Source organism: Aquarana catesbeiana, linkage group LG08, assembly GCF_042186555.1.
Source record: "Aquarana catesbeiana isolate 2022-GZ linkage group LG08, ASM4218655v1, whole genome shotgun sequence".
In the NCBI taxonomy this organism is placed as follows: Eukaryota; Metazoa; Chordata; class Amphibia; order Anura; family Ranidae; genus Aquarana; species Aquarana catesbeiana.
This window is the reverse complement of record NC_133331.1, coordinates 2,182,305-2,204,752: the sequence shown is the minus strand read 5'-3', so window position 1 is coordinate 2,204,752 and position 22,448 is coordinate 2,182,305. Positions and strand designations below refer to the sequence as shown.

General features: G+C 44.6%; 1 protein-coding gene across 6 annotated transcripts in view; it reads left to right on the top strand.

The window, feature by feature from the left end:
• Positions 1-22,448, top strand: part of LOC141105525 (NACHT domain- and WD repeat-containing protein 1-like) — a 129,442-nt gene that overhangs the window by 39,075 nt on the left and 67,919 nt on the right. For 5 of the 6 annotated variants that reach the window (XM_073595408.1, XM_073595402.1, XM_073595404.1 and 2 more), the window contains exon 11: positions 16,916-17,041. The exons of the other annotated variant lie outside the window; for it this stretch is intronic. In XM_073595408.1, coding sequence (XP_073451509.1) covers positions 16,916-17,041 — 126 coding nt within the window. The remainder of the gene's footprint in view (positions 1-16,915; positions 17,042-22,448) is intronic. 6 annotated transcript variants of the gene reach the window in all.

The following is a 22,448-nucleotide window of genomic DNA, read 5'->3' as shown; positions in this document are numbered from 1 at the left end:
TTACTAGTATATATTTATACATAAAAGTGCGTATTAAACAAGGAAAGTATACATTGTTAATATAGTCAACATTAGGGGTAATATATGTTAATGGAGAAATAAAAGTATACCACTATGAACTACTATCATCATAATGTGTAGTTTTATCTCTCTCCCTCCCCCCCCGTTGAACATATTTGGTTTAAGTTGTATTTTATTATAGTACACGTGATATGTATATGCATAATGTGGCGCTCTCTTATGTGTTGTATACCTTTAACTCTTTATGGGATATATTGTATTCAGTACAGACATGACCATTTTGGGAGGACAACATGAACTATAATGTCTTTTGATTTACACTTTCTCTGTATATATCTGGAATAGAGTTTTAGCTACAGAGATCCACGTGTTATATTACTGAGCGAATTTATGATTAAGTGCAAGTTTCAGGTTCTTGCAACCATCGATCCCAAATTTTGTTATATTTGGTCGGACATCCTCTATTAATGTATGTTTTTTGTATGGCAAGGTAGTGTTAACTTCTATTTTCCACTCTGTCACACTGGGAGGGGACGGTCTCATCCACTTTCTTGCAATAATTTTTCTGACGGAGAATAGAGTCTCGTGTAGGAATACCTTGGTAAATTTATCGACTGTGTCTGGAAATATCCCTAGGAGACATTGTTTTGGTTCTAGCGTTATTGGGGAGCCCATGGTATCGTGTAGAAATGTTATGACCTGTTTCCATAATTGTTGGATCTTGGGGCATGTCCATATTAAATGGAAGAACGTACCTGTTTCTTGGCCGCACATCGGGCATAGAGTAGACTGATTACGCTTATATCTGGCTACTCGAATTGGGGTGAGGTATGTTCTATGTGTTATGTAAATCTGAGAGAGTCTGTCCGATAGTTTTGGTGATACTGCTTTGCATGTCTCGAGGGCTTCCTCCCACTCCTCATTTTCCATCAGGCCTTCCTCTCTCTCCCAGCGAGGCTTCAAATCAAACGCAATTTTTGACGAGGTGGGAGTTAGAAGCATCTTATAAAATGTGGATATTAGTCCACGTGGGTCTGTATTTTTAATAATAGCCATAACGGGATGAAGAGTAGGCGGAGCCTCAACCTGCAAGAATTGTGTTTGGGTTGCATGTCTTACTTGCAGGTATCTGAAGAACATGAAGTTTGGAAGAGAAAACTCCTCTTTGAGTGTATCGTAAGCTTTGAGAGTTCCATTGAACAGCAGATGATGTATATAGTAAATTCCCCTAGACTCCCACAACTCCACGTCCGGTATGTTAATGAGATAGCGAATGAATTTTCACTATTTTCACGTTAACGTTCCTTCCCGCCAATCAGGAGGCAGGTCAGTGAGACCTGTTTCCCGATTGGTCAAAGCGCCAGGCTATCCTATTGGCTGCCCAGCGTTTGGAAGATTAGAGAGGAGACGCAGGAGGAGACACCGGCACCACTGCCTGCACCCAACGAGAGGAGGAGAGGAGACCCCACCCCCAGCCTCAGCCCTGGATCAGGTAGATTCCTTACTGCTGGCTGCCCGATGGGCAGGGGGTGGGCTTTCTCTGTCCTTGGCTGCACGGGGGGGGGTTGTTGTCAGCTGCCACTGGAAATAATTATGTTCTTTACCAGCCAGTTTATTCTTTAATTATGGGCAGACTGCACCTTGTAGGCAGACAAAAAAAAAGCTCTTGCACGGAGGCTACATATGATGGGCACAGAGGCTGTATATGATGGGCACGGAGGCTACATATGATGGGCACAAAGGCTACATATGATGGGCACAGAGGCTACATATGATGGGCACAGAGGCTGCATATGATGAGCACAGAGGCTGCATATGATGGGCACAGAGGCTGTATATGATGGGCACGGAGGCTACATATGATGGGCACAGAGGCTGCATATGATGGGCACAGAAGCTGCATATGATGGGCACAGAGGCTGCATATGATGGGCACAGAGGCTGCATATGATGGGCACAGTGGCTCTGAATGTGATGGGCACAGAGGCTACATATGATGGGCACAGAGGCTACATATGATGGGCACAGAGGCTGCATATGATGGGCACAGTGGCTCTGAATGTGATGGGCACAGAGGCTACATATGATGGGCACAGAGGCTACATATGATGGGCACAGTGGCTCTGAATATGGTGGGCACAGAGGCTGCATATGATGGGCACAGAGGCTGCATATGATGGGCACAGAGGCTGCATATGATGAGCACACAGGCTGCATATGATGGGCACACAGGCTGCATATGATGAGCACACAGGCTGCATATGATGGGCACAGAGGCTGCATATGATGGGCACACAGGCTGCATATGATGGGCACACAGGCTGCATATGATGGGCACACAGGCTGCATATGATGGGCACAGAGGCTACATATGATGGGCACAGAGGCTGCATATGATGGGCACACAGGCTGCATATGATGGGCACAGTGGCTACATATGATGGGCACAGAGGCTACATATGATGGGCACAGTGGCTACATATGATGGGCACAGTGAGGCTTCATATGATGGGCACAGTGGCTGCATATGATGGGCACAGAGGTTGCATTTTATGTGCACAGTGGCTGCAATTGATGTTTTTTTTTTCCAGAATTTTTCTGTTTGTTTGCGCCCCCCCCCAAAGTTTTGCGCACCAGCCGCCACTGACCATGGCAGACTCTTCCTGCACTGTCTGCCCATGGATCATGGGAGGAATGCTTTGCAGGCTGTGTGACGAACGTGGGTGTCAGATCGCTGCCCTCCTCAATAATTGGTGATGAAGGAGCGGCCAGCCTCACACCACGCTGTCACTTACATAACAACGTCACTCTCAGCTGCGCCCAGCACAAAGATTCTCCAGCTTGCGGGACCACAATCTAGGTGCCAGCAGCCTGAGAGCCATTATCATTGGGCTAATTACACAATTAACCCTTTAACTGCCACCCCCGACCTTTGATTAGGAAGGGTCAGGACTTCCATCAATTTAGCAATACCAATTATGATATCAGAATAAGCGTCTGCAACACACACACAGCCGCCACAGACAGGTCTGCTCAGAGGCCTTATGCCGCGTACACACGAGCGGACTTTTCGTCCGGACTGGTCCGACGGACTTCCAACGGACTTTCCCAACAAACGGACTTGCCTACATGATCACAGCAAAGTCCGACGGATTCGTACGTGATGACGTACACCGCACTAAAATAAGGAAGTTCATAGCCAGTAGCCAATAGCTGCCCTAGCGTCGGTTTTCGTCCGTCGGACTAGCATACAGACGAGCGGACTTTTCAATAGGAACCGGGTCCGGCGGAGTTCTGACGTAAAGATTTGAAACATGTTCCAAATCTAAAGTCCGTCTGATTTTCAACCGAAAAAGTCCGCTGTGGGTCCGATGAAGCCCACACGCGGTCGGATTGTCTGCCGGACCAGTCCGGGTGAAAAGTCCGCTCGTGTGTATGCGGCATTACTCTACAACAGTAGCGCTCTTCAAGGGGCCGGTCCGTTTATAGCTTGCATTAAGAGCTTTAGAGACAAGATTAACACTTTTCAACATAAGAGTTTATTATGAAAAGGTCAAAGTTGGTGCAAATAAAATATTTACAGAAAAGATGTTTCAAAGAGATAAAGACAATTTACAGCCACAAAGAAAGAAGGTAGAATTGGGGAGGATGAATACTTCCAATTAATGTCCGAGGGTTGATCAGAGTTCGATCGATGAGCTGGGTAATCGGTTCTCAAACTTGGCAGATGTTCCTCCTTGGATGGTAAAAGGAGAACTGACCATTGTCTCAGCTTCTCCTCTTTTCTCTCAGATCAAAGGGGGTGGTGACAGCGACCAATCGTCTGGTCATCTTGTTTAGGGGTTGGTTGCTGGGAGGTGTCTACACTCCTGACACTCCTGACCATGTCCCGGGTACACTTTGTGGTACATAATCATATCTCTGCATCTATAGTGTTTATAGACTGCCAATATCCAGATTATTGATCAGAATGAGATTTCCTTCAAAACAGATATAAACCTGGCAGGTCTCCAAGGCCTAGTCCAATGTGGGAGGAATAAGGGGTACCAGTGGTTTCCCATATGATCTGACATAGGGGTGTCTGGACTTGTAATGTTACAGATTATCTGAGGAAACTAAATATCGTCATATTATGGCTGTGCTATTATTACTTTGGAAGTTATGAAACATGCTGAAATTTCAGAACTATCCCAACTATTTAAAGTGGGGTTCCACCCAAAAAAAAAAAACTACATCAAAAATTTAAAAAAAAAATACAAAAAAACATTTGGATATATATTTTTTTTACTCACCTCTAAATGCCTGTTGCTAGGTGGTCCCTCGTAGTCTGCCTCTTCCAGTGCCTGGGCTGATGACATCACTTCCCCCTCGGCACAGGAAGGGCTCAGCTCTGCTCCCTCCCTCCTGTCAATCATCTGGGGCCCATTACAGGTCCCAGGTGACTGAGCGGCCAATCATGGCGCGCGGCGCCGCTCGCGCATGCGCAGTGGGTGTCAGGCTGTGAAGCCACAGCCCGGCGCCCACAGTTGCAATGCCAGCGCTGGCGAGCGGAGGGGGGGGGCGAGCGGGGCTTTGATCCCCCCGCATCGCTGGACCCCGGGACAGGGAAGCGTCCAATTAAAAGTCAGCAGCTGCAGTATTTGTAGCTGCTGACTTTAAATTTTTTTTTTTTTTTTTTTTTACTGGACCTCGGGTGGAACTCCTCTTTAAGCTTTATATGCACTAAGGTATTTAGGACGGATGTCTGCTGGTTCTCTGAATGGAGAGGGTGACAGTTTTACGACATCCTGCCAGGCCCACATTGGCTGTTTCTTCAGAGCTAGCCTGGTCCTGCTTTCTCTATGTTGAGATGACGCTCCTTGTGAACTATAAACCTATGAATTCCTGGAAATAAGGGAGGAGGGAGGGGGGTGCAGATTTATACAGCAATGTGTAACTGTTAGCCAAAGCTGTCATGGCCGCCGTAAGGATTTCCCGACAACGCAGCCGCCTAGTCACAGCTTTCGTGTGTCCAGTACCTGATATCATTCCAGGCTCCAGTATAAGAAATAAATTATACATGCACATCTTGTCACCTGCAAAATACCGCGCATTAGTATTTTTTATTTATTTTTTTACAAAAGGTGAACTTTGCCTTTTAAGATATGTGGATTGTTTTAAAGGCAGCTTATTAAAGTGATTTTTTTTTTTTTTTTTAGATGACAACAACCAGTTAACAATTCTATATTCTTCCCTTGTATTGAGAGAGGAGCTATTAGATGAACAATATGATCTCCTCGGTATTCAATCTTCATAGCCAGCAAGAGGCCCCAGCTGTATACAGCGCAGGTTTACACACTAATATGCATTCCAGTACTAATCCGCGCCAAGCAGTCCGAGCTTCAAAACCCAACGGGCCGCATCGGGCACACGGGCAGCTAAAGATAACCGAGCCAATCTGCACGTTGGTGACTCCTTTCTAAACTGTGGGGAGGGGGGGGGTACAGGTTTTCCAGTTTCCTTCTAACAAAAATTGGAAAGTATACAGGGTTTGAATCTTTTTTTTTTATTATTTTAAGTTTCTGATATTTTAATTGGATTCATGTATCTGTTTTTAAGATAGAGAGATAAGATATAGATAGTGAGATGGATGGAGAGATAAGAGATAGATATAGATAAGAGATGGATAGATAGAATGTATGGAATGGATAGAGAGATAGATAGAGAGATAAGAGATAGATAGATAGATAGATAGATAGATAGATAGATAGATAGATAGATAGATAGATAGATAGATAGATAGATAGATAGAATGTGTGGAATGGATAGAGAGATAGATAGATAGATAGAGAGATAGATAGATAGATAGAGAGATAGATAGATAGATAGATAGATAGATAGATAGATAGATAGATAGATAGATAGATAGATAGATAGATAGATGTAGAGATAAGAGATAGATAGAGACATAAGAGATCGATAGAGACATAAGAGATCGATAGAGACATAAGAGATAGATAGAGACATAAGAGATCGATAGAGACATAAGAGATCGATAGAGACATAAGAGATAGAGACATAAGAGATCGATAGAGACATAAGAGATAGAGACATAAGAGATCGATAAGAGATAAAAGATAGAATATATGGAATGGATAGATAGAGAGATATAGATGCAGAGATATAGATAGATGGAGAGATATAGAGAGATATAGATAGAGAGATAGATAGAGAGATGTAGATAGAGAGATATAGATAGAGAGATATAGATAGAGAGATATAGATAGATGGAGATATATAGATAGATGGAGATATATAGATAGAGAGATATAGATAGATGGAGATATAGATAGATGGAGATATATAGATGGAGATATATAGATAGAGAGATATAGATAGATGGAGATATATAGATAGAGAGATAGATGGAGAGATATAGATAGATGGAGAGATATAGAGAGATATAGATAGATGGAGAGATATAAATAGATGGAGAGATATAGAGAGATATAGATAGATGGAGAGATATAAATAGATGGAGAGATATAAATAGATGGAGAGATATACATAGATGGAGAGATATAAATAGAGAGATATAGATAGATGGAGATATATAGATAGATGGAGATATATAGATAGAGAGATATAGATAGATGGAGATATATAGATAGAGAGATAGATGGAGAGATATAGATAGAGCGATAGATGGAGAGATATAGATAGATGGAGAGATATAGAGAGATATAGATAGATGGAGAGATATAAATAGATGGAGAGATATAGAGAGATATAGATAGATGGAGAGATATAAATAGATGGAGAGATATAAATAGATGGAGAGATATACATAGATGGAGAGATATAAATAGATGGAGACATATAGATAGATGGAGAGATATAGATAGATGGAGAGATATAGATAGAGATATATAGATAGATGGAGAGATATACATAGATGGAGAGATATAGATAGATGGAGAGATATAGATAGAGCGATAGATGGAGAGATGTAGATAGATATAGATCAATTAAAGTGCCCCCGTCTCCCCGTGTGGTCGGTCGCAGAAGCGAACGCATACGTAAGTTGTGCCCACATATGTAAACAATGTTCAAACCACACATGTGAGGTATTGCCGCAAACGTTAGAGCAATAATTCTGCTACCAGACCTCCTCTGTAACTCCAAACATGTAACCTGTAAAAATGTGTAAAGCGTCGCCTATGGGGATTTTTAAGCACTGAAGTTTTGCACCATTCCACGAACGTGTGCAGTTTTGAAGCAGGACATGTTAGGTATCTATTTACTCGGCGTAACATCATCTTTCACGTTATGCAACTTTTTATTTATTTTTTATTTTTTTAATGCATGAATTTTTTTTTTTTTTTCCCAAAAAAACGCATTTGAAAAATCACTGCGCAAATACCGTGCGAGATAAAAAGTTGCAACGACTGTCATTTTATTCTCTAAGGTCTCTGCTAAAAAAAAAAAAAAAAAAAAAAAACATATATAATGTTTGGGGATTTTGTGTAATTTTCTAGCAAAAAAAAAAAAATATATGATTTTTATATGGAGGAATGAAATGTCAGAATTGGCGCGGTACGGAAGTGGTTAAAGAATAAAGTGTGCGTAGAAACCGGCAATATAATACCAAGGCAATCTGTTTGTATCGCGGTCAATATTTCAGTTGGACTTGTCATTGAACGCCGTGACAGGTAATTGCACAGTGGCTTATCTAAGATATTGCACTGCTGCCCTAATAGCCAGTTCAGGATCAACAGGATAATTGCAACACTCCCAGTTGGGCTAAAAAGTTCATAACTGTGATATATTTCACGGTGTCTGGTCTCAGGCCTTGGACCTGAGTGTATATCCCAGCGGTACACTTCTAATAAATGATTCTTTGGTTCGTAGTCACAATCCGCACTAAATTGATTCCTAGTGTTGGGTTTTTTTTTCCAAGTACCATATGCATGTATCCTGATTGTGGAAAAAACAGTTCATAGGTTAATACCCCGGACCAGCTTTTAAAACTGAAAAAAAATAAAAATCACATCCTGAAAGGTAATAGTTATAATTTCCTAAAAAACAGCACTACTCATAATCTTAAAGCTGAACTCCAACCATTGACTTCCCATTACATAAAGTGAGATCTGACAACAGTGGGGCCAGCTCTCCGGGGGGGGGTAAAACTTTGGGTCCTGATTGTCTCACTCTTATAGAATTTCCTCCTACAACTATCCAACCATTTTCTTGGGCCTTCAACTTTATTACAGATAGGCAGTCTCTTCCCCCCTGACCTGCTTCTTCTCCACTTCTTCTCCACTTCTCAGGGATTCCCAGACAGCACAAGGGACCCTCTGAATTTCACTTTTCTTGGAAATGCCAACCTCAAATTATTTACCAGGATTTTAGGAAATCGCCCTGGTGCAGTGGATAATGCTGCAAAAAAAAAAATCAGCCTTTCTGCTTCTCAGGGAACCAATGGGGGCAACACCAGAACATTCAAAATGATTGCCAAGGCCTGGTCAGAGGCCGTCCCTTTGCTTTTTCTGTCTATGAAATGCGGAGAAGGCCTTCATTTGTATAAACTAGGACTTCCTGGAGCTCCTTGAACATTGGTGGTCCTTCCCCATAACACTTGGATATGGGTCTTGTATTCCCCCCCACTGCATCTTTCAAAATAAATGGCTCCCTGTCAAGAGAGATTCCATATAAAAGAAAAGGCACCAGACCTGGTTGACCCCTTTCCCCTCTCACCTTATTGCCACTTCTCCAAAAATTCAGGCTGCATTCACACCATCACCACATCTGTCTCACAGCAGAGGTCCGGTGCATCCTGCTTAACCGTTTCAGGTCCAATTTCAGCCCGAATTTTGGGCTGAAACGGACCAAAAGACGCACAGCGTTTGTGTGCAAAACGCACCGGACCTTGCTGCAGAGATATGTGAACCGGCTTCATAGAGAGCCGGTCAAAATCTCCTGCTATTGCGAATTGGATGCAGGGAACCCGCATTCAATTCGCAATAGTGTGAACCCAGCCTGAGACAGAAGTCAGACATAGCAGGTCTACTGGCAAAGGACCATTGCAATAAATTGACATTAGTGACATATACCGATGGCACCTTATAGTACATTTCCAAGTCCCTCATATCCCTTCCTATCCCTTGATAGAACTTATTTGGTGTGCTTTCCAGTTTCAAGACCAGCCTCCAGAAATCAGAAGTTCTTATTGTATAAGTAACAGGAGTAATGCTAAACTCACAGTGACCCAAATGTCTATTCAGATTGGCTGACCAGATAATACAGTACCTTGGTGCCATTATTTCGGTAGACCTCACTCAGATAGTTGAGCTGAACTTTATACCCTTGGCGAACCTCATCTAGATAGTAGAGCTGGACTTTATACCCTTGGTGGACCTCATCTAGATAGTAGAGCTGGGCTTTATACCCTTGGCAGACCTCATCTAGATAGTTGATGTAACGAGCTCCTGCTCGCTCGATTCCACTCTCCCGACACTCCTCTGCAGCTATAGAATCAGATTGCAGATCGCAACATCTGATGGTTCGGTCATCCGGTGCTCCGGGACTAGAACTACAGCTATGTGCCGTTCTAATCCAGTTGTGATAGCTCAGAACAAACACCAGGCAGGCTGTATGTAAGTTCAACCAGGAATCTCTCTTTATTGACAGGAATACAGTCTCTTTTATACAGTAAAAGATGAGGTGCAGACCTCCTGCTCATATTACTCTAACAATACACCTGTAACCTAATTAACCTAATTAACATGGGCTAATTAACTAATCCCTTTAGACAGCCTAAATGACTCAGACATGACCTTTAGGCCAGACTGGCCGTCTTGTAGCTCAGAAAACCCAATCAACATGATCACAATAGCAGAGTTAATTAACACAAACAACAATGGGGATCTAATGACTCTTAGATCCCATACTAGAGACTTATTTACAATACACATTCTAGCAGGCAACAGCCAGACAGGTGGCTGGAATTGACATCAGCATCTCCTAACAGTATCTGTCCCAGCATTATGAATCAGCCACTATTCCAATATGGCAAATCCAGGGTCACTAGAGTCTGTGTGTCCTAGGGGACCAGGACCCGAATCCACAGTAATACCACCTCAAGGGTCCCCAGGCATACAGCTCACAAAGAGCACCGTTCCCCCAAATGCCAGGGCCCATGATCAATTGGCAAGAGGCTAGCATTCAGTCCCCTCCAAAAGTCTCTCTCCCGGCTAGGTCTGTCACATTTCTCCCCTTTCAGCAGGAGACTAACACAGGAGGAGACCCCAGATGGGTTGATTCCGAAGTAAGTCAGTAGTTCCAGTCCTCTAATGCCTGTACCCACACAGTACCCCAAACAAATTGTTCCAAACAAAGCATTACTCACCCAGCCAACCTCTGCCTCTCTCAGAGAACATATCTGCCGCTGGGGAGAGGCCTGGACTAGCATCCCTGGGGTATATAGGTGGAGACCGAAGTCCCATCCACCTTCACAGGAAATCCATCCTCTGTTAGTTGAGGGCAGAGGCCAGCAGTACTCAGCCCTGTTGCCAGCCCTTCTGCTGGAAACCCCACACCATCTGCTCCGGCTAACTGTTGGGGAGGGAGGCCGACTGCCCCGCCTCCCTGGAACTCTGTAGTTGTTGCCGGTGCTGGGCAGAGGTTGGTAGCACTCTGCCGTGTTACCAGCACTTCTGCTGGGGACTCCGCATCCTTCGCTCCAGCTAACCGTTGGGGCAGGAGGCTGGCTTCCTCCACTCCCAAACTGTGTAGCTGCCACTGGGGAGGTGAGCCGGCTGCTTCCTTTTCCATTCCCTCATCTGGATGTTGGGACGATATGTCTGTGGTACTGTCTCCCAGGTACACGGATCTTTGCTGGGGAGGAAAGACCACTTCCTCCACCCTGGCCAACTGTTGGGGAGGGACGACGAACACCTCCTCTCCCTTCTCCCCCTGTATCCTGATCTGCTGCTGGGAAGTGACCACCTCTTTCTCACCCTGAGCCTCCGGAACCGCCGCAGGTGTGGGGCAGAGATCTTGGACCCTCTGTCCGGTTGCCAGCTCTTCAGCTGGGGAAGTTCCTTGTAACTTCACAGATACTTCTGTTGGTGCTGGGCAGAGCACAGTGAAGTTTTGCCCTAATAACAGCTCTTCTGCTGCTGGAGGCTCACCAGGTTGTTCTTCCTCAGCAGAAAAGTCTATCAAATCCCCTGTCTCTGCAACTGGTGTCTGGGGATAAAGGTTCGCCATCTCCTCTCCGTGGAACCCAGAAGATGTTATCAGTGCTGGGCAGAGGTTAGCAGAGCTCTGCCCTGTTGTCAGCACTTCAGGTTTGGGGACGGCAATCTTCAGATTTTCCACTGCCGATTCTCTGGCATTCTGCTGGACAGGCACATTCCTCCATCCAAGATCATCCAATGCAGAAACAGGTTCATCAAGGTCAGTCAGCACTTGCTGCATCCGCCATAAGACCTCCGCCTCCATAGCTGCGGGGGCAGGTTGGCAAAGCACACTGTTACTCTGCCACATTGTCAACTCTTCAGCCAGGATTTCAGAGTTGTCAACTGGTATTTCCTGATAGTCCCGGGCAAAGGGAGCACCACCCTGCTGCTGAGCACAGTCTAACAGCTGTCTGTAGTCCATCTCCAGCTCCCATTCCTGAACAACCAGAAACTCCAAATCTTCCTGTGCCTAGTGCACTTCTGAGACATTCAGTCTTCGCTCTGTGCTCCATTATTTCCTCCAAACGCCACTCCCAATCACTCCCCAAGTCAGGGTCCCTGGACAGCCTCCAGTACAACAATCCCAGGCCATCATAGTCAAAGCCTTCCGTGGGGCTGTCATCCACTGTCCACAGGCACACTTGGGCTACATACCACCGGAGGGCTCTGTAGCTCTCGTCCAACCGCATTTCTGCCCGGATCAGCCTGCTTAACTCGGCTGTCCACTCCTGGTTCGGCTGTTCCCCCAATAACAGCATTCGCACTTCATACTGCGACCAGTACCTCACATGGATGGAGGGGAGAACTTTTCCCTGGTGTCGCTGCTCACGGGCTAGTGCTTCCTTCCAGAGTTCACAGCGGATAGAATCAAACCATCCTAGCAGGACCTGCTCTGATACTGGTCCTCTGTGCTGTATCTCCTCTCGCAACCTCCTTCTGAATTCCTCATCCATGGTGGCTGGTATTTCTCCTCTCCTGCTATCTTGCTACCTTGGATCCAGGTGATTTTTTGGATGTGTTCACGGCAAGGAAGCACGATCCCACCATTCCCTCCACGGCTCTCAAGTAAGTCTTTCAGCATGGCTCTCCTGCAGGCTGGTTTGGAGTGTCCCAGTAACTGGAGAGCAAATCCCACGGCTGCCAACCAATGTAACGAGCCCCTTGCTCGCTCAGTTTCACTCTCCCGACACTCCTCTGCAGCTATAGAATCAGATTGCAACATCTGATGGTTCGGTCATCCGATGCTCCGGGACTAGACTACAGCTATGTGCCGTTCTAACCCAGTTGTGTAGCTCAGAACAAACACCCGGCAGGCTGTATGTAAATTCAACCAGGAATCTCTCTTTATTGACAGGAATACAGTCTCTTTTATACAGTAAAAGATGAGGTGCAGACCTCCTGCTCATATTACTCTAACAATACAGCTGTAACCTAATTAACCTAATTAACATGAGCTAATTAACTATTCCTTTTAGACAGCCTAGATGACTCAGACATGACCTTTAGGCCAGACTGGCCGTCTTGTAGCTCAGAAAACCCAATCAACATTATCACAATAGCAGAGTTAATTAACACAAACAATAATGGGGATCTAATGACTCTTAGATCCCATACTAGAGACTTATTTACAATACACATTCTAGCAGACAACAGACAGACAGGTGCTGGAATTGACATCAGCATCTCCTAACAGTATTTGTCCCAGCATTATGAATCAGCCACTATTCCAATATGGCAAATCCAGGGTCCCCATAGTCTGTGTGTCCTGGGGGACCAGGACCCGAATCCACAGTAATACCATCTCAAGAGTCCCCAGGCATACAGCTCACAAAGAGCACCGTTCCCCCAAATGCAAGGGCCCCCGATCGATCGGCAAGAGGCTAGCATTCAGTCCCCTCCAAAAGTCTCTCCCGGCTAGGTCTGTCACAGTTGAGCTGGACTTTATACCCTTGGTGGACCTCATCTAGATAGTAGATATAGACTTTATACCCTTGGTGGACCTCATCTAGATAGTAGATATAGACTTTATACCCTTGGTGGACCTCATCTAGATAGTAGATATAGACTTTATACCCTTGGTGGACCTCATCTAGATAGTAGATATAGACTTTATACCCTTGGTGGACCTCATCTAGATAGTAGATATAGACTTTATACCCTTGGTGGACCTCATCTAGATAGTTGAGCTGGACTTTATTTTAGGCAAATCGGACAGCTTCATCCACACACATTTTTATTGTGTACAATTTACCCCAACCACAAAATATCTTTCACATTCTTTAGATGCTTTTATGTCATGGGCTCAGGATGCAGACCACAGTAGTCACTCACCCCTCTCCTTCCTTTTTTAGTCTCTCTCTCGCCCCCCCATTCCTTCAGGGACCATTCACACGAGATGGGGCGGGACTATGCTGGGGGGGGGGGCTATTCCAGAGCAGTCCCACTGCAAGACCAGACAGAATGCCTTGTCTCTGGTGTGGCCGGTTCACACCACTGCGATGTTAGTATGGGGTATTATGTATTAGTATGGGGTGTTATGTATTAGTATGGGGTGTTATGTATTAGTATGGGGTATTATATATTAGTATGGGGTGTTATGTATTAGTATGGGGTATTATATATTAGTATGGGGTATTATGTATTAGTATGGGGTATTATATATTAGTATGGGGTATTATATATTAGTATGGGGTATTATGTATTAGTATGGGGTATTATATATTAGTATGGGGTATTATGTATCAGTATGGGGTATTATATATTAGTATGGGGTATTATGTATTAGTATGGTGTATTATATATTAGTATGGGGTATTATATATCAGTATGGGGTGTTATGTATTAGTATGGGGTATTATATATTAGTATGGGGTATTATGTATTAGTATGGGGTATTATATATCAGTATGGGGTATTATATATCAGTATGGGGTGTTATGTATTAGTATGGGGTATTTTGTATTAGTATGAGGTATTATGTATGAGACTGAAGATAAGATTAGGGAGGTATGTAGAAGTGACGTACCTTGGTGGGCTGGGACAAAACTTCTATAGATAAGGGGGGGGGGGCACAAAGGACACCCCTGTCTGGTGCCCCTATGTATTGGAAAAGCGTCAGTGACATGAGAATTACCTCTGATGCATGCCACTGGGGCAGTATATATAAAGGGGGCGTATCCATGCCACTGGGGCAGTATATATAAAGGGGGCGTATCCATGCCACTGGGGCAGTATATATAAAGGGGGCGTATCCATGCCACTGGGGCAGTATATATAAAGGGGGCGTATCCATGCCACTGGGGCAGTATATATAAAGGGGGCGTATCCATGCCACTGGGGCAGTATATATAAAGGGGGCGTATCCATGCCACTGGGGCAGTATATATAAAGGGGGCGTATCCATGCCACTGGGGCAGTATATATAAAGGGGGCGTATCCATGCCACTGGGGCAGTATATATAAAGAGGGCGTATTCATGCCACTGGGGCAGTATATATAAAGGGGGCGTATCCATGCCACTGGGGCAAGTATATATAAAGGGGGCGTATCAATGCCACTGGGGCAGTATATATAAAGGGGGCCTATCCATGCCACTGGGGCAGTATATATAAAGGGGGCGTATCCATGCCACTGGGCAAGTATATATAAAGGAGGCGTATCCATGCCACTGGGGCAGTATATATAAAGGGGGCGTATCAGTGCCACTGGGGCAGTATATATAAAGGGGGCGTATCCATGCCACTGGGGCAGTATATATAAAGGGGGCGTATCAGTGCCACTGGGGCAGTATATATAAAGGGGGCGTATCCATGCCACTGGGGCAGTATATATAAAGGGGGCGTATCCATGCCACTGGGGCAGTATATATAAAGGGGGCCTATCCATGCCACTGGGGCAGTATATATATAAAGGGGCGTATCCATGCCACTGGGGCAGTATATATATAAAGGGGCGTATCCATGCCACTGGGGCAGTATATATAAAGAGGCGTATCCATGCCACTGGGGCAGTATAGATAAAGGGGGCGTATCCATGCCACTGGGGCAGTATAGATAAAGGGGGCGTATCCATGCCACCAAGCGAGGGCCAAAACCGTAGAGTTGCAGAATTTGGAATAAGTTCGGCCATTCAACACTATCACAAGCTTTAGAGGTGTGGAGAGAAGCGATGAGACGGGTGAGGGGGCAATTATGTGGGTATTGCAGATTGTGGAACAGCCTACAGATATCCATCCCGGTAGACCACCGACCAGATATCCGTCTGATAACCTTCACCAGAACGCACATCGTGACCCATATTTCATCTCTGGTGAGAGCGGGGCGACACTTTATATTTGTAACCTTTATAAGTATTTCATCTAAAATGTTACATCTATTTCATCACTTAGTTGTCACACTGCGTCTGATTGGATGGAGCTGTCTGAACTGAACCCGCTGGGAGGGGGCGGAGTCACGGCTCAGACGCCTTCAAATCTAAATTTCTACCTTCAGGCCGGGTTCACATCCGGTATGTGCGAGTTTCCCCCGCATCCGATTCACATGACATGCACTTTTTCTTCAAGCCAAACCTGAACACTTCAGCGGAGTGGAAATTCATTTTTTAAGGGTGAAACGCTGTGGATTCTGATCTAAAGGGGAACTCTGATGTAAGGGGGTGACCGCTCACCAAAGCCCCCACTTACATCAGAGTTACCTTTAAATCAGGGTTCCTAAAGCCCCCCTTACATCTGAGTCCGCAGAGCACCCCTTACATCAGAGTCCACAGAGCACCCCTTACATCAGAGTCCACAGAGCACCCCTTACATCAGAGTCCACAGAGCACCCCTTACATCAGAGTCCGCAGAGCACCCCTTACATCACAGTCCTCAGAGCCCCCCTTACATCAGAGTCCGCAGAGCACCCCTTACATCACAGTCCTCAGAGCCCCCCTTACATCAGAGTCCGCAGAGAGAGAGATGGAGGAGAGAGAGAGAGGGGGGGTGGAGAGAGAGAGAGGGACGGAGAGAGAGGGGGGGTGGAGGAGAGAGAAAGGGAGAGAGAGAGGTGCAGAGAGAGAGAGGGAAGGAGGAGAGAGAGAGGGGGGATGGAGGTAGAGAGAGAGAGAGGGAGGGACAGAGAGAGAGGGGGATGGAAAGAGAGAGGGGGATGGAAAGAGAGAGAGGGATGAAGGGGAGAGAGGGATGGAGGAGAGAGAGAGGGGGTGGAGGGTATAGAGGGGCGGAGAGAGGGGGGGTGGAGGAGAGAGAGGGATGGAGAGAGGGGGGGGTGGAGAGAGAGGGGGGATGGAGAGAGAGGGGGGATGGAGAGAGATGGAGAGAGAGACAGAGAGAGAGAAACCGCCACAAAGATGCTGCTTGCAGGACTTTTACTAACGTCCCGCCATCGCACCCCCCAGTGTGAGAAGACACATTGAAATGAATGGGAGGCGCTTTTCAGGTGATTTTCAGAGGTCATTTCCAGCAATAAAGCACCTGAAAACCGCCTCCGTGTACAAGTAGCCTTAAAGTAATGGAGGGCTGAATAGCAAAAAATGACCTTTTCATGAAGGGGGGGGGGGGGGGGGGGAACCTTCCAGAGCTGGTTAAATATCTCCGCCATGTATGTCTATGGTAGGCTGCGGACAAATACTGTGCCTGCTGATTGGCTGATGTCTTCTATTTTGATCCCCTCTAGATATCCTGACCCGTCTCTCCAATCACACGTCAGGCTCGGGGTTTGTGGACGGTGTTGCTGTCACTCCGGACAACCTCCTTGTGGCCTCTGGGTTTAATGTGGATCAGGGGCGTGGCTTCCTCAATGGTAAGTGTTTTCTAATGTTACTGCATTCAGGGGCAGGGGCGTAACTACCACCATAGCGACCCATGCGGGTGCTATGGGGCCCGCAGCCGAGTGGGGCCCGGTGAGGATGAGAGGACCGCCGGCACAGTCTCCCAGCCAGGGGAAGAGAGAGGAAAGGAAGAGGCGAGCTGTCCGGATCAGCAGAGAGCTGAATTGTCCGATGTAAGAGCTTTCATTAGAACTTCCAGTGTTCCCGGGGCTCACGTCACATAGCTCCACCTCTTGGCCCGGCTCCTTTGATAGACAGAACGCCAATCCAATGCGGGACATGTGACGTCATCAAAGGCGTCGGGCCAAGAGGTGGGGCTATGTGATGATGAGCCCCGGGAAGACGGGAAATTCAAATAAAAGCTATTACAGTGGGCAATCCCGCTCTCTGCTGATCCGGGTGGCTTGCCTCTTCCTCTGTATAGGTGGGGCTGTATGGGGCACAGGCAATGCTGTATTGGGCACAGGTCACGCTGTATGGGGCACAGGTCACTCTGTATGGGGCACAGGTCACGCTGTATGGGGCACAGGTCACGCTGTATGGGGCACAGGTCACGCTGTATGGGGCACAGGTCACGCTGTATTGGGCACAGGTCACGCTGTATGGGGCACAGCTCACGCTGTATTGGGCACAGGTCACGCTGTATGGGGCACAGGTCACGCTGTATGGGGCACAGGTCACTCTGTATTGGGCACAGGTCACCCTGTATGGGGCACAGGTCACGCTGCATTGACATTAGGGCAGTTGTGGGGGGGGGCTGTTTGCAGGGGGATGCGATTATGCCGCCATGACACTCCATCAAATGTATCCTGTACAGTATATAGTGTAGAGTTTGCTGAGTATCCATATTAAAGCTTGATTGAACTTTCAGTTTAAAACCTCCAAACACCTTCCAGGTTCTTCAAAATAAAAAAGTCTAATGCTACTTTGACACTGGGGAGTTTTTCAGGTGTTTTACCGCTAGAAATTGCGTCTGAAAAATGCCTCCCATGCCGCCCGAATGTGAAATCCCGGGTGCTCCCACACTGGAGTCCTGCAAGCAGCATCTTTGTATACAGCGCTCCCAAAACTCCCCTGCCCAACACGCAACACGGGCGCTTTTAACCCTTTCTCCAGCCGCTAGCGGGGATTAAAAGCGCTCCGCTAGCGACCTAAAAGCACAGTTAAAACAAAGGTAAAGCGCCATTAAAACTACTAGCGCTTTACCGCTAACACCGGGCGCTTTCAGTGTGAAAGTAACCTAAAGAAAAAACAAAGTTCAGTCTTTCACACTGAGGCGCTTTACAGGCGTTTTTGGTGCTAAAAATAGCGCTTGAAAAGCGTCTTCCCTGTCACTCCAGTGTGAAAGCCCGGGGGCGGTGCGCTTGTGGGGCGTTAACCACTTCAGCCCTGGAAGATTTTACCCCCTTCCTGACCAGAGCACTTTTTACAATTTGGCGCTACATCGCTTTAACTGACAATTGCGCGGTTGTGCGACGTTTTACCCAAACAAAATTTGCGTCCTTTTTTTCCCCACAAATAGAACTTTCTTTTGGTGGTATTTGATCACCTCTGCGGTTTTTTTTTGCGCTATAAACAAAAAAATATGCAACAATTAAAAAAATATATATTTTTTTTTTTACTTTTTGCTATAATCCCCAAAATTTAAAAAAACAAAATGAATTTCTTCATCAGTTTAGGACGATACGTTTTCTTCCACATATTTTTGGTTAAAAAAAATCGCAATAAGCATATATTGATTGGTTTGCGCAAAAGTTATAGCGTCTACAAAATAGGGGATATATTTATGGCATTTTTTTTTTTTTTTTTTTTACTAGTAATGGCGGTGATCTGTGATTTTTAGCGGTATTGCGGCGGACAGATCGGAGACTTTTGACACTATTTTGGGACCATTGACATTTATACAGCAATCAGTTCTATAAAAATGCACTGATTAACTGTATAAATGTCACTGGTAGGGAAGGGGTTAATACTAGGGGGCGATCAAGGGGTTAAGTGTTTGTTCCCTGTATGGGGAGGGGACTGACTGGGGGAGGAGACATATCAATGTTCCTACTTACTAGGAACAAACAACATGTCTCCTCTCCCCTGACAGCACAGGGATTTGTGGGTACATACACATAAATCCTCGTGCATGCGACTGCGACTGCCGGCCATGCACATCGGGTCCCCCACCGTGCAGCGGGCACACGTGCGCCCTCTGGTGGCCGAGAAGGGGAAGGACCTACCTGTCTGGGGTTTCGCCCAGGAGAGCCATTCTGCCGCAGTATATCTGAGTGAGCCGAATGGGAACCGGTTAACAAAAGTCCTGCAAGCGGCTTCTTTGGGGCAGTTTAGGAGCGGTGCTCCTAAAGCGCCCCTGCTCATTGAAATCAATGGGCAGCGCCTGCAAAGCACTTCGGCAGTGGCCTTCATCAGCCGCTAGCAGGGGTTAAAAGCGCCCCGCTAGCAGTCGAAACACACCACTAAAACGACAGTAAAGCACTGCTAAAATAGCGGCACTTTGCCGTCGGCAACCGCCCCCCCCCCCCCCAGTGTGAAAGTGCCCTTACAGTTCTTTTTTTTTCTAAAGAAGCCACAGCCTGAGTAGAAAAGCCTGTCCTTTGCCAGCACGCTGCGGAGAAGGACCCTTGCTTTCTATGTGGAAGGAGTGGTTTCTCTGCAGATCTGACACCCCCTCCCTACCCCCCAACTTAGTCAAACCTAAAGCTCTGCAATCAGCCAATCCCGTGCTCCCTGCTGATTGGAGAGCGCTGGCTCTGACTCTGCAGTGTCCTGCTGTACTGCAGTCCTGCTCTGTTAGGGACGCCGATTTACCGGTCTGGGGATCTGAAATCCCTCCTGGCTTTCTCTCCACACCTGGCAATGCTGACCAGGAGGGCTAGACGGATTCTGATTGGTCAGCGCTATCCATGTGATGGCCAACATGCTGAGAGGCACAGAAAGGAGATTTAGCCACGGAAGATTTTAAATCCCCGGACCAGTGAAGCGGCTTTCCCTGACACAGAGCTCTGTACAGAGGGGGCGATCTCTCTGGTTTTTATCCCAGCAGAGATAAGAAACAAAGAGATCTGTTAGTAAAAGCAGCACACTGTATACACATCACATCGATAGGGACACATTTAACCCTTTGATCGCTCCTAGCCGTTAACCCCCTTCCCAGACAGTGTCATTAGTACAGTGACAGTGTATAGTATTAGCTCTGATCGCTGTATTAGTGTCGGTGGCAGTTAGTCAGTTCTACCCCCAGCATCAGTTAGTATCAGATTTCCCGCCGCACCATCCCAATGTAAGTCGCTGATCACCGCCATTACTAGTATAAAAAATATTCCAGTATCTATCCCATAGTTTGTATAACTTTCACACAAACCAATCAATAAACACTTATTGGGATTTTCTGTTTCCAGAAACAGCAGAATAAATTTTGGCCAAAATGTAATTTTTTTTTTATTAGATATGTTTTATAGCATTTTCTTTTTTGTTTTCGTTTATATAATTAAAAACTGCAGAGGTGATCAAATACCACCAAAAGAAAGCTCTAATTGTGCGAAAAAAATGATATAAATGTCATTTGTGTACAGCGTTGTACGACCGCGCAATTACCAGTTAATGTAACGCAGCGCTGAATAGCAAAACATGGCCTGGTCATGAAGGGGGGGGGTAAAACCTTCCAGAGCTGAAAGGGTTAAACTAATTGTTTTCTTCTGCACCTAGAATGTATTTAGCTGATTTAGATTGAAATTCCAATCGGGTTTTAATATATAAACTGGTAGATTTATAAATCAATATTGATGCCGCGCCGCGAACAACAAATACAATCAAATAAAAAGAAATCTATTTCTTAGAATGATTCCGCGGAAGAGAGTTTAACAAGACTCGTCACCACTCATTAAAATTAGAAGAAAAGAGGTTTAATCTTAAACTATGTAGAGGGTTCTTCACTGTAAGAGCGGCAAGGATGTGGAATTCCCTTCCACAGGCGGTGGTCTCAGCGGGGAGCATTGATAGCTTCAAGAAACTATTAGATAATCACCTGAATGACCACAATATACAGGGATATACAATGTAATACTGACATATAATCACACAACATACAGAGATATATAATGTAATACTGACATATAATCACACAACATACAGAGATATATAATGTAATATGACATATAATCACACAACATACAGAGATATATAATGTAATATGACATATAATCACACAACATACAGAGATATATAATGTAATACTGACATATAATCACACAACATACAGAGATATATAATGTAATATGACATATAATCACACAACATACAGAGATATATAATGTAATATGACATATAATCACACAACATACAGAGATATATAATGTAATATGACATATAATCACACAACATACAGAGATATATAATGTAATATGACATATAATCACACAACATACAGAGATATATAATGTAATATGACATATAATCACACAACATACAGAGATATATAATGTAATATGACATATAATCACACAACATACAGAGATATATAATGTAATATGACATATAATCACACAACATACAGAGATATATAATGTAATATGACATATAATCACACAACATACAGAGATATATAATGTAATATGACATATAATCACACAACATACAGAGATATATAATGTAATATGACATATAATCACACAACATACAGAGATATATAATGTAATATGACATATAATCACACAACATACAGAGATATATAATGTAATATGACATATAATCACACAACATACAGAGATATATAATGTAATATGACATATAATCACACAACATACAGAGATATATAATGTAATATGACATATAATCACACAACATACAGAGATATATAATGTAATATGACATATAATCACACAACATACAGAGATATATAATGTAATATGACATATAATCACACAACATACAGGATATATAATGTAATATGACATATAATCACACAACATACAGAGATATATAATGTAATATGACATATAATCACACAACATACAGAGATATATAATGTAATATGACATATAATCACACAACATACAGAGATATATAATGTAATATGACATATAATCACACAACATACAGGGATATATAATGTAATATGACATATAATCACACAACATACAGAGATATATAATGTAATATGACATATAATCACACAACATACAGGATATATAATGTAATATGACATATAATCACACAACATACAGAGATATATAATGTAATATGACATATAATCACACAACATACAGGATATATAATGTAATATGACACATAATCACACAACATACAGAGATATATAATGTAATATGACATATAATCACACAACATACAGAGATATATAATGTAATATGACAT